Source organism: Aplidium turbinatum, chromosome 13 (genome assembly GCF_918807975.1).
Source record: "Aplidium turbinatum chromosome 13, kaAplTurb1.1, whole genome shotgun sequence".
NCBI lineage: Eukaryota > Metazoa > Chordata > Ascidiacea > Aplousobranchia > Polyclinidae > Aplidium > Aplidium turbinatum.
The window spans coordinates 21,165,710-21,178,236 of NC_137484.1; the positions used below are offsets into that span (position 1 = coordinate 21,165,710).

Here is a 12,527-nt window from a genome sequence, read left to right on the forward strand (position 1 = left end):
TGTGCAAAACGTAATTTTTTTGTAAACTTTTGTTTTTCAGATCTTTTTGGTATAAACTTGGTATAATTTTTTAAGTTTGGTATATATTTGGTATATATATTTTTTTTTACTATTTGGTATATATTGCTCTGCAGAATCTGGCAACCCTGGACGGCACTTGGAATAACAGTTAGTTGGTTTTGAATGTTTATTCTCGTTATTCCTGGTAGTTTCCCATTAGTTTTTGTATACAATGGGAATCTTATATCTACTGTTCGTAGAAACAAAGTTAGGGAAATGAACAATTTAGAGAATTTAAAAACAAACGTTTTATTTATTTTTTCGGAGCTGGTATACAAGTCCCTCCCCCCCCCTTGGTAACTCATGACAAAGACAGGACTCGACCAAACATATAGGGTGAAACTAATTTACCTTTGCTTTACTGTTCACACACTTCAATCCACATGTTTTGGTCAATTCTTTTTTGTCATGAGTTACCAAGGGGGGGAGGGGGGAATTGTATACTAGCTCCATTTTTTCTCTTGTAAGCTTATTTTAAATGGCAAAATTGTCATTTCCGTAGGGTGGCAATTGACTAATAGACTGCATGGTCGTCTCGTCTCCCTGTTGGTATGGGAACTTGTGTAACTTTTGCATTGTGTATATTATATTGCTTGCATATTTCAAACATGTAGGCTACCTAACCCTATGTATTGTTCCTGTTACTGACAAATAAAACATTGATTGATTGAATTTCATGGCTTGGATTTTTACTTACTACCGTACATTGATTGAATATAGTGTATCCTAGTTTATACCGAAATCTGTAAAAATGCATTTGATTTTGTTAATCTTTTTAATAATAATCATGCTTTTATTTGCGCCCATTGCGATAACATACAGTACACTTCGATCATAGATGCGATACAATAGACGACAGGAAGCAGCGAAGTGACATACACTCTTCCAGTCAGCTGCTCCCCTTAGTTTTGCTTGCCATTAAGAAATGTACCTCTCTGCTACAGTAGAACAAAAAGTAGCACCGTTACTGTTACTAAAATGTAATGCCGCTACAACTACCAAAAAAGTAGGCTAGCATGCTACTGCCAACCTTTGCAAACACCTAGGATTGTTTTTTATAAACCAAATGTTGCGATAATGTAGTCTAATAATTTTAGAAGGTTAGGAAGTATATTTTTTATTCTTTAAAATGTCTGATGAATGGGATGATGATGACTTTGGAACATTTGAAAGTGCAGATGCCACTACTCCAGTTGCAGTTGAATCACCCTCAAGTACAGTCTCCTTAACACCAGCTTGGCTCTTAGCCGCACAAGGTTAGCAAAATGTTGATTTTACTCACTTGTGTACTAGCTGGTGTGAGGATAATAATTGCACATCTTCAAATCAGGACAAGGTATGAAAAATCAGGACATGGTACTTTTTCATATTAGTCTTTGAACTATTCTAGGATTGCAAATCAACAACTCTGAAACAGACAGCAGTATCTTGCCCATCAAAGATAGTCTTGAAGACAAGGTGAGGTTGTGGTTAATCAGAGGACATACTTTGCTGAAAGAGAGCTGACATACAAATTTCAAGTTAAAAAGTGCCGAATTCTTGATTTCATCACACAGTTTTTCTTAATACTGTAGTAACCTTGTTTCATCCCTTGTGGTGTCAGTCACAATTAAAAGTTTAGCATCACGAAAGATTTCTATCTTTCAATTTGTAGCCTTGATAGTGATTATATACAGTATTATATACCCTCTGAAATATTTGCTGAACATAAGTTAATTTCTGCTTTTAAGCTCTGAATTTTAACTAATTTTGAGCTGTGAGATTTATGTTCTACTTTTGTGAATTCACCTTGAAAAAAGGCTTCAGAAATATTTGAATTTTATTTGTTTTTGTCAGGTGGCTGAAGATCCACTAAATATTCTTGAAAACTCATACTCAACAGAGTGAGTGTAAAATTCATTTCAATGTTTGTTGTATGTTAAACATAAAGCCCACTAAAAACAAAAGTCTTCCTGCCTCCAGTATGAGCAATTAACATCTTGACATGTGTCTACATTCATTCCTACTTAACTGAGTTTGGTGACTTAATCAATGGTTCAAAGTCTCTACAAGAATGTGGAACTGCCAGGATTAAGCTCCCAAGAAGCTTTCTCAGTCCGAGAATAACGATTCTCGCAATCAATCAAGAATGAAACATTGGTGTGAACCTCAAAATTTTAATTTGTTTGCTTGTACTACAAGTTTAATTTCGTAAATTACCACTTCAAGTATAACATGTGTTTTGTGTATGATGATCATTATACTTTTATTTTATCATTCACCTTTTTGATGTCCATAATTTTGTTCTTAAATTACCATAATCTTGTTAGACCCACTAAGGAAGCTGGTGACTTACTTTCTGAAAGCAATTGGAAACCATTCGACTCAAATCCAGACGGTATTAAAGGTAAGCACTGATTAATGATTATTGCATTTTCTCTCATTAATTGTAGATAACCCAGTTTGTCAAATTTTCACATTCAATAATTTCATGCCAAAAACCAAAAACTGTGTTTCCATGTCCATACATTTTGATTGTATTTTCAGCCCAAAATATGACTAGTATCACAGTCACACTAACATACACATTGAATGATAATGTCAGCTGTATGGTTACTAGTAAAGTTTTCCAAACAGTTGTTGAAGGATTGTGGGTGTGACAGCCACTCCAAGATCTATTTATATTTTTGGATGGTATGGACCATAGATGCAAACTCACTCCATGCTTTCCATGTCATTTCTTCCAAATCTATACCAGGCTTAGATCTAAGTACGATCATAGAGAACTAAAACGTTATTACATGTATTATAAATTTACATATCTGCTGTGGTAATATTGTTCAAAGCATGAGATACCAATTTGATTGGAACATCAGCTGCCCTTGGTGAACCTCTTAATCATTCCATCTGTAGATATTGGAATTGTTGTGGAAAGTACCACTGACCCTGGGCTTGCTGGTGACAATACATTTCAACATGTGTTTGATCTATCTCTGAGTGAACAAAATACTTCAACAGAAAGTGGCGTCAATCAAGGACCTCTCTCCACAAGTCAGTTTGAGATATTGGCTTAATATTATTGTCTAATAAGAAGGTCATTATCCTGACCATGCTTTGCTTTCTGTTTATGAGATAAATGATTAATGACGTAGCCTACGTGTAATGCAGCTAAGCTTTGCAATAGTATATTTTACTTCGTTCAATAAGCTATTTATTTGAAATGTGGTTACAGAATTGGAAGAAGCAGAAGCAAAGCTTTCAAAGGAAAGAGAAATGATTCTGGAATTGCAAAACCAGCTTGATTCAGCTGTAGCCATGAAAGAACAAACCGAAAAGGTACAAGAGTTTGAACTTGCATCTTAAGGCCTTCATTTGTATCACATAAAAAGAATGTTTAACAAATTGATTGTGACACAGTCCACAAAAGTAAAATCTTTCATTATCAGCTGACTTTAGATTTACAATAAGTAAATAAAATCAATTAGGTTTGGTACTGTAACTAAATAAAATTTATTTGTAGAGCTTTCGTTGGCAGCTTTATCAGTACTCCACAAAAACACTAATAATCAGCTGACTTTAGATTTACAATAAGTAAATAAAATCAATTAGGTTTGGTACTGTAACTAAATAAAATTTATTTGTAGAGCTTTCGTTGGCAGCTTTATCAGTACTCCACAAAAACACTAATAAAAAGCGTTAAAAACGAACTATTAAAAATTTATTACAGCACAGAGTATCACATCAAAAGGCAAAATTAGGATCATAATAGTTGATGGTCTAAATTAAATATAAAAAAAACATGTTCCTGGTTTATGATAAATTTAAGCTGGTGCAAAACTCTCAGTTATCAAAGTTTGTTGCTGTGATAACGATCTCATTCGACTGTAGCGGCTTAGCAACACTACAAAATGACATCAAAACATTTACAGTTGTGATTACTCAGAGCTTGGACGACCTTCAGAGTGAATTGACAAAAACGATAATCGAGGCTAAAGAAGAGCGGGAAAGAAGACAAGTTGAACATGACGCTGAAATGCAACGACTGAAAGAAGAACACCAGGAAAACATTTCTCAACTAAATATCGAATCTCAGAAGGTAATGTCGATCTTGAGCTATTTAAGTTAGTCCTTCTTTCATTGATTGTTAGGTAGGTAGCTTGACTGCTTGCATCTTCACTGATTACTTCAAATTCAAAGTATTTCATGATTATTATTCCATTCTTCGTTGTTTTGTTTGTTATTTCCACAGTTCATCGTTTCTGTTGTTTTTAAAAGAAATTAATTTTTGGAAGTGACGAAATGCTTCCTGTTGACGTCACCCAGTTTGGTTTGTTTCCTTAGCTTTGATACACTGAGGGTTCTTATCTTTCAAAAGCTGTACCTTTTGAATGTTTTTTCACTTTCAGACCATGAAACTGCTCACGGAGGAATATTCAAGTTTGTCATCCCAAGCGAAATCTGAACAAAAGAATGAATATGAAAAAGATTTAGAACAAATTGTTGAGAAATGTTTGGAACTCCTTAAACAGCAGGTCTTCAACAAGTGCTTTGTATGCTTGAGTGTTTGAATGCTTTTTGTCATGTCTAGGCAGATTATGTGGACGGGAAGGCATATCTTTGTGTCAACCTTCAAGTATTCTTTTAAGTGCCTTGCCAGAGACCCAGCCTCATGCTCTAACGCGGTATTGAACCGTCGCCCTTTACGAACGTCGAATCAGGGCTCACCACTCGGCAATGCTGCCGATAATGTTGACGCATGGTCATTAATTTATTTTTATTATTTTAATGAGAAACTAGGTTTATATCGCATTTTATTTTGGAAAACGTTGAGATATTACTTTATTGTTATATAACCTACAGGTTATTACTCCAGCAGCCCTTGCGTTATAGCTTAAACTTAATTTTGCACTATGCTTAACTGTTTTGCTTACTAATCATTGTGCGAAACTCAGTTTTTTTTTGTTTTTTTTTTCATTCAAAATATATTTTCTTCAGCACTCTGTATTGTCCGAAAAGCTTAATGAAGAAAGAAGTTCACAAAATAAAGAAATTTTAGAAACCATTCAGGAATGCAAGGTTGAACTTCGAGATTTTGTTGAAAAGGAATGCACAGCCACAACTGAACTGTGCTTCAAAACGAAAGATGAGATGAAGAGTTTTCTTAAGGTTAATATTACATCGTGGGTTCCTTTATCTTAAAAGCATGCGTGTCCTAGTGTCTGTCTCCCAAGGAACCAGTTATGAATTTTAGTTAAAACACACTCTGACTAAATCATCACTAGAGATGTGAGTCGTTTTTTGCGCTCGATTTTTTTTTGAAAAACGAGTTTGTTTTTTTTTGGAAAAAACAAATTTGCGCAAAGAGTTTACCTAAAATTTAAATGCTGAAACAAAATTTGCACTTTTTTCTGAAATATCTGTTCTGGAATAATCAAGGCATAAATAAGTTGCTTTTCTAAACTAAACTTTTCATTAAAATCTTTTTATGACTTCACCATTGATCAAAACAGATGCGTAGTGTGATAAAAAAATCAAAAAAGTAAAGGGTACCACAATACTGTCCGCCCCAATAGCTCAGTTGGTTAGCGCGTGACTTCGTGAACGAAGAAGCTTCAAGACCAAGCGGCGCTGGTTCGACTCTCGGTGTGTGCGCTTGAGCAACGCCCGTTAAGGACTGCTCTCCATTCAGCGGCACCAAGTGCATGGAATAATTCCCCAGCAACAACACTTCAACAATCGGAAACTTCACTCTGTCAATCTCGATAACCGGCCCTGCGTCAGTGATTTAAAGCCTTTACAAATAAAAAACGATTAAAGGAACAACAACTAAAAAAACGTTTTTTTGCCATCCCTAAGCATCATACTGATGTATTACCTGGTACTACACATTACATACCCTTCTTGTGTCAGTATTGTGTGTCTTCAAAAAACTGTAGTTATTAAAGGCACAAAGCAACATATACTTTCAAGGTTTTATTTGTTTAAAAGCAGTCAAACCAGCCAGGTTTAGTATGTGCATCATTTATTGATAAAGTTTTCGCCACTGAAAAGATAGCATCTTCAGTAGCTGAGTAAGCACATAAGTAAATGAATAGCCTATGAATATAAATTAACCGGCAAAATCATCCGAGAACAATGTTCAAATCTTTGTATTATTGAAGGTGTGGCGGGGGTGTGTTCGCTTTCTATGGCCTGGTTTGCTTAAGGGCGGGTAACTTTTGTTAGGAATACGTTTTTCCTTGATAGTTATGAAGTTGCATTGCTTTGTAAGCGAAATTACCTTTCCATGCATTTTGTATTGTTTACGACGTTTGTTTTCTATTACAGGAAGAAATTGACAAAGAATTCGAGACACAACGTGGCATTGACAGCAAATATAAACGCCAAGCCATGGAAGAACTCACAAGAAGTTTTAAGGTAAATGTTCAAAAATGCAACCTAGGCTATTTGCTTGACCTTCTTTTCTTGACATCGGTTTTTGATTGAAACGGTCTCGTTACTGCGTTCGTTTATAGTTACATTAAGTTATTAGGCTACGCTAAGTTACTAAAAACTTTAACAGGTTGTTTCATTCTGATTGGGATCATCAGAAGGCTTCAAATAGAAAACTTTTTTATGGAAGTTATGTAGGCTACGCAGGAACACGCACCGTTAGTGCAATGTCACGGTCACTAAAATTCTCTGTCATTGCTGGTGAATGAGCGAACATCTCATGGTCTATTTGAACAGCGAGTCTAACATGAACAGATTGCGCACGCATTGACATGTAAAGTGTTCTTGCTACAAAGGTTTCTGCTAATGATTAAAGCGTCTTACTTTATACCTGGTCCATGCCCCAGACAGAAAACCAGTCGTTTTTTACATTTTAAAACACGACTGATTTGCTGTATGGAGCGTTAATGTTAGGTAGAAGCCTTACAAGTAATGTTCACAAACGTGCAATTAATCATTCTTCTTTTTATACAGATGCAGATGGAAGAAAGTCTGAGATTGGAGCGCGAGAAACAAGCCGAAGCCATAAAAGTCGCTGTTGAAGAGGCAAAGCGTATGACGTCACACCATATTGAACAAGAGAAAAGGGTATGTATTTGTTTATATCCAGACAGCAAAATCCGTCATTTTTACATTGATTCAACGTCTGCAAACGGACACTCCGGACACGTTCAAACTCCACCGACGCCACAACTCTGACTACAGGGCTGTTGGGTCGGACGACAAATATACGACTTCTTCATTTATGTCTGGCCGACCCCGGCAGACCAAAATCCCTTCGACTCTACAGCTTTGCTGATGAGGCCTGATAGCTGAGTGTCATTAGAATTATTACGCTACTCTATGCCTACAATAACTAATAACAATACAATGACTATAATAAACCCAACATGCATTACATACTGTACTGATGCATTCCTTTATGCAGAAAGCAAAAACCGCGCAAGGCCAACACCTAATGGCATTACGAATGTTGTTAACGTCATCACAAGAACACTTGCGCCATCTTGCTGAAGACCTGCCACCACCTTTAGATCACAAGGAGTCAGGAGAGTGACTGGCGCTATCTTCCCGGCGCTTTTAGGTGCTTACTCGATTCCTGGTCCAGGAGATGAAAATGATACAAAGATTGTGGGTTGAGATTTCTCGTGCCACTTGGAAGACAGCTGCTGGTTTTTGGACGAAGCTGTTTTGTTTATTAAAATATTTTTTCAGCGTCCCTGCTTTATTGCAGTTCATTTGTTATTTTTATTTCTGACCATCACAGCGAAAACAAGTTTCGTCAACATCATCAAAAGACATTGTGACGTCTCTGAAAAACTGGTCTCTTTGAAAAAAATGCAGAGGATTTCCTGGACTTCCAGAAAAACCAACCAAAGTGTTTTAAATCAAGTTAAGCAAACAGAGAATCTACTGAAAAATATCAAAGAAAAACAACTTCAATTTCTAGGACATGCGCTGCGAAAAGGGAAATTAGAACATCTCTCTCCTAGGCAAAATTGAAGGGAAAGGCAGGTAGATGAACTACCAAGGCAGATAAAGATTAACCTACTTAAACCAACATACTGTACACCTAATACACACAGCAAAAGACCGTGAATCTTGGAAACTTTTTAATTTTTATACAAGAGGCAGTCAACGCTGAATCAAGTGCGACAATAAAAGAAGAAGCGTCTCTGACTACTACCATCGATGCCAGCAATAAGTATGGATAACAGGATAAAACTTCAAAACATTCTTTAAGTTTTGACCCGGTGTAGTCTATCGGTAGTTTAGTTGTACCAACCATGACGAGTTCTTAATGTGTTCGTAACAATAAATTGTTTCTAAGTCTTTTCCGTTCGAACCTTTGTTCTTATTAAAAAGTTACCAAAGCCAATTCAACAGTCAAACGTCATGGTGTAATACAAACATCTGCGAATGCATAGAACCTATCCTATGGTACCGTATTGTGTCTTTTATTTATATTCTATTACCATCTAATTGACATTTACACAAATTTTACGTCGCTCTACGTCTTGCTGACATCTGGAAAGGTGCGCCATAATTCCATTGGGATTCTGCCGACGCAATCGTCCTGTTGGTTTGTGCAATGTAATTTGTCGATAAACTCATCTGAAGATTTATGTTTGTAGTTTATAAAGTAAATTTAATTAAACGTTTTTGCTTCTAAGTTGCATAGAAATTACTCTTCGTTGCTGCCCTTGCTTGCAAATCAGCGTCTTTTTGTATTGATTTAATGTGCATATACGTTGAATCAATGCAAAAATAGAATGATTTGCTGGCCAAGGCAAGTTTATGCTGAAAGCTTTGCCTTAACTAGGTACGATCTGAAATATAATTTATAAAAGTAAATCTTTGAACGTTCCTTCCTGCCACGTGCAGAGGTGGGCAGTAACTAGTTACAAAAGTAACTAGTTACTGTAACTAGTTACTTTTTGAGTAACTGTAACGGTAACTTCGTTACTATTTTCCAAAAGTAACGAAACGCGGTAACAAGTTCCTATTTTAGCACTTTTTCAACAGTTACAGTTACAAGTTACTTTTGTATTGAAATTTCTGTTTCTAATTGCCGTCCATTTCTCTGCACATGTTTGTGTCATGCTTTATGCGTGTTTGCTGCGCGTTGAGCAACAATGCATTCTTCTCGCAGCTGTATCGAAGCAGCATTGCCCATGCGCGGCGCTCTTGTTTTGTGATCTTATGGAGCAGGATTGCCATATTGGCGAATTCATCGCCAAAATCCAGAAATCTGACAATTTTTTAAGACGTTTAGCTTCATATTTATGGTTTGGCGATTTGGCTCTTTTTTAGCGCTTTTTGAGAACTGATTTGGCTAAATTAATTGCTTTTGGTGATTGATCAATATGTGACTTTCTATGCAATGTTTAACAAACGTGTTTGGCAACACTTGATAGCTCAGTTCATGCTTGTCGAAAAAGCTGCCAGAGGTGTACAGGAGCCGTAGTTTTGGAGTATTTAGGACCCGGAGTCTCGGTGTTACGTTCACTGTTCGCAACCTTATTACATCATTGTTTTCTCGATTCAAAATCGGAAGTCGATGTCCAAGTAACTTCGAGTCATAGCAGGGAAAACAAATGATTTCCTTTGTTTCGAGCATTTAAAGAGAATATAGTTTTGGGAGAGAGTTTGCTTTTTGTACCAAAGACAGGCAAAACACAACAATACCACAGGGTTGAGCATTACAACAATATATTTTACATATTTACAAGTAGTTTAACAGTCAAACGTTTTCGGCTTAACTTAAGCCCTCATCAGCAATCTAAAAATATGTATAAATTGCAATAAATTTAAACTTTTTGAAAGTAACTATAACTAACTGACTACACGCAACGATTATAAGCAATAGTGTGGAAAACAGACAGACGAAAAACAAATTACATCTGGAAAAGGCAACTGCGTAACTAGAAAAGAATTTGCACCACAGGGTGCGTGATACATCTAATAAATGTTGAGGAAAATGGATGCGCCTCCCGCAAACAATTGTTTGTTTAAATTTGGATTACAGCTTTTATGTTGAGATTTATGAGTAACTAGTTACATTTTTGAAATCGGTAACGGTAACTCAGTTACTATTTTGGCCAAGTAACTGTAACTCAGTTACTTTTGAAAGTAACTTTGCCCACCTCTGGCCACGTGACATCGACGCTAAATCGCGTGTCGACATTGTAATCGATTACGTAAGCAACTTTCTATTGTGATTGTAGTCGGCGTTCAAATTATAATCATTTGCTCACGCAATAATGGTCTGATTGTTCGGTATGTTGCTGGCCAAGGAAACTTCTTGACGCTAATTTATATCATCAAATGATTTGTCGTGATTCTGTGCAATACAATGTATTCCCATGCAGGCTAGTGATCGTGGAAGTGACAGCAAAGTCGAAATCTTATTGAGACGATGCAGGAGCTTGTGTTTATGTAGCCTATCTCGGTCTTTGTCGGTTTTTCCGACTCCAACTCCAAAAATGATATCCGTGAAGCCGAAGACCTGTGATCTTGAAAAAGTTTGCATGTTGCTGAATACAAAATTTATGCCAATGAAACAGCATCGAAGTAAAGCCTTTCTAAGTCTTCCCAGTTCTCTCTGATAATTTTATCAAGCCAGTCAAGTTTCAATAGTTGTTTGAAACCATGTTCCTTTAATGTTGCGATGTAAAAAAAAAATAAACTTTTTGTTGCTCAAAAATCGCAAAATTTATGGTGTCGGTATTTGCTCACGTTGGTTTACGAGGAGTCTCGGTGCCAGCCTTGATAGAAGAAGGTATTGCTTTCAGACGTCTTCCAACGTTGGTACGATGTAAAAGCGTCTGCTTTTCTAGCTTGGTAACGCGCTTTCCTAGCTTGGTAACGCGCTTTCCTGTTCAGCTTGTTACATCCATTCAACATTTGATTGTAGCAAATTATCCACAAATTATGACACTTTGTTGAAATAGTACTCAAGTTTACAAACGGAGTGGCCTAACGTTTGCACTACTGTATCCTACTAGAAAAAGTGAATCAGTTTTCGTTTCACAAAATGTAAGAAGTCAAGCATCTTTACCGTTATTGTACTCAGGCCCGGATTTAGGGGGGCAGGTGCCCCGGGCCCCCCGACTTCTGAAGGGCCCCCCTACGTGAAAAAAATGTGATTTTGTGTTAATTGTTTTTCTTTCAGCCTTTGACGTTTCTGCGAAATGCTGTGCAGTGCTGGATCAATGCTACTGTAGACGTAAATGTGGTTTTTGCACGGGGGCCCCCCGATCTAAAAGTGCCCCGAGCCCCCCATCAGCTAAATCCGGCCCTGATTGTACTGCTGCATTAGCCCCTTTCTCGTGGCGCGAAAATTATCTGGTGTGAAGAGGGCTCTGCTAAGTGCTAATGATGGTAGCGCTGTCATATTTCAAACGTCATCCTCCGAAGAGTGGAAAGGACTTCAAAGGCCCACTAAATAAAATTTTCAAAGGGAAATTAAGCATTAAAATGCGTAAACTGGACACTCAAGAATACATTTCATAAAAAATTACTGAAAAAAAATTGTTTTCAATGGCGCTGGCAAGGGGTAGGCACTTTAACGTACTACACTCTTCGCATTCATAACGCAATCCATGCGTAACGTATATGACATTACTGGTGTTTTAGTCACAGTTTTTCTCATAAACTCCATTGATTGCAGTCACTACGATCCTTCTTGCACTCAGTTCAGTTGCAGAAGAAAAAATAGTATTAGCAGAGGGTGGGAATCGAAATTATTACTACTTTGCCCTAACCCATTGGGAAACGCTGGTTGTGGTGATGCATTCAGTTAAACTTCCCTCAATGCTGCCACAGCAAATTCGGCAAAAGCACAAGATTTAAGAAAAAAAAGCACAAGATTTGGATACAAAAGCACAAGATTGCAAAATTGAACCTTTGCGACCCATTTTGAAGAAAAACATGACTCTGAAATCAACAGTTTAGAGAAGATACATGCTTAGAAGATGAAGATACATGATACATACTAATCACTGTTCTCTTTCGATTCGTGGTCTTTAATTTAATATCACAAATCTCACAAAAGGCAATCAGTTTTGTCTTCTTGTATCGAACTTTTAAAATCAGAATCATTCAACTATTAAAAGGCTATTTATACCACTTTTTCATTTTGGCACTTGGTGAATGATTGTCATTATTTGATACCAGTGGCGTAGCTTCAACCCCCGCCCCCTTGGCACCCGTGTGACGCCACGATATTTAGAATGATGCTTTCAGTCTCTTTATGTCTCTAAAACAAAGTTTGCCTAATTTTAAACGAAACTGCATTAAAATAGCGAGTTTTGTCAATACCAAACATTCAAATATCTCAGCCAGGAATTAGCAACAAGAAAGCATAGAGACAGCATTATTTCCAAAAAATGCCAAAAAAACATGATCTTGTCCGTTTGCTCTGCCACCGAACAGCACCATTTCACAGGAATATTCATACTCACATTTTTGTTGAAAATGCTCTCAGAATGCAC

The 12,527-nt window shown here is 36.8% G+C and overlaps 1 protein-coding gene across 1 annotated transcript; it reads left to right on the forward strand.

Annotated features, from left to right (window-relative positions):
- The first annotated feature begins 1,189 nt into the window (after nucleotides 1-1,189).
- On the forward strand, nucleotides 1,190-10,394 carry LOC145781734 (uncharacterized). Its single transcript, XM_082593403.1, has 12 exons — nucleotides 1,190-1,316; nucleotides 1,451-1,518; nucleotides 1,897-1,943; nucleotides 2,370-2,446; nucleotides 2,953-3,090; nucleotides 3,272-3,375; nucleotides 3,983-4,135; nucleotides 4,446-4,571; nucleotides 5,035-5,205; nucleotides 6,367-6,456; nucleotides 7,006-7,119; nucleotides 7,460-10,394. The coding sequence occupies exons 1-12, from the start codon at nucleotides 1,190-1,192 to the stop codon at nucleotides 7,586-7,588; spliced, it is 1,344 nt and encodes a 447-aa protein (XP_082449529.1). The 3' UTR covers nucleotides 7,589-10,394.
- The last annotated feature ends 2,133 nt before the right edge of the window (nucleotides 10,395-12,527 follow it).

Coding starts and splice junctions, on each gene's coding strand:
- LOC145781734 (XM_082593403.1), top strand. CDS start 1,190: ATGTCTGATGAATGGGATGATGATGACTTTGGAACATTTGAAAGTGCA. Junction 1,944..2,369: donor GAAAACTCATACTCAACAGA/GTGAGTGTAAAA, acceptor TAATCTTGTTAG/ACCCACTAAGGAAGCTGGTG. Junction 2,447..2,952: donor AAATCCAGACGGTATTAAAG/GTAAGCACTGAT, acceptor TTCCATCTGTAG/ATATTGGAATTGTTGTGGAA.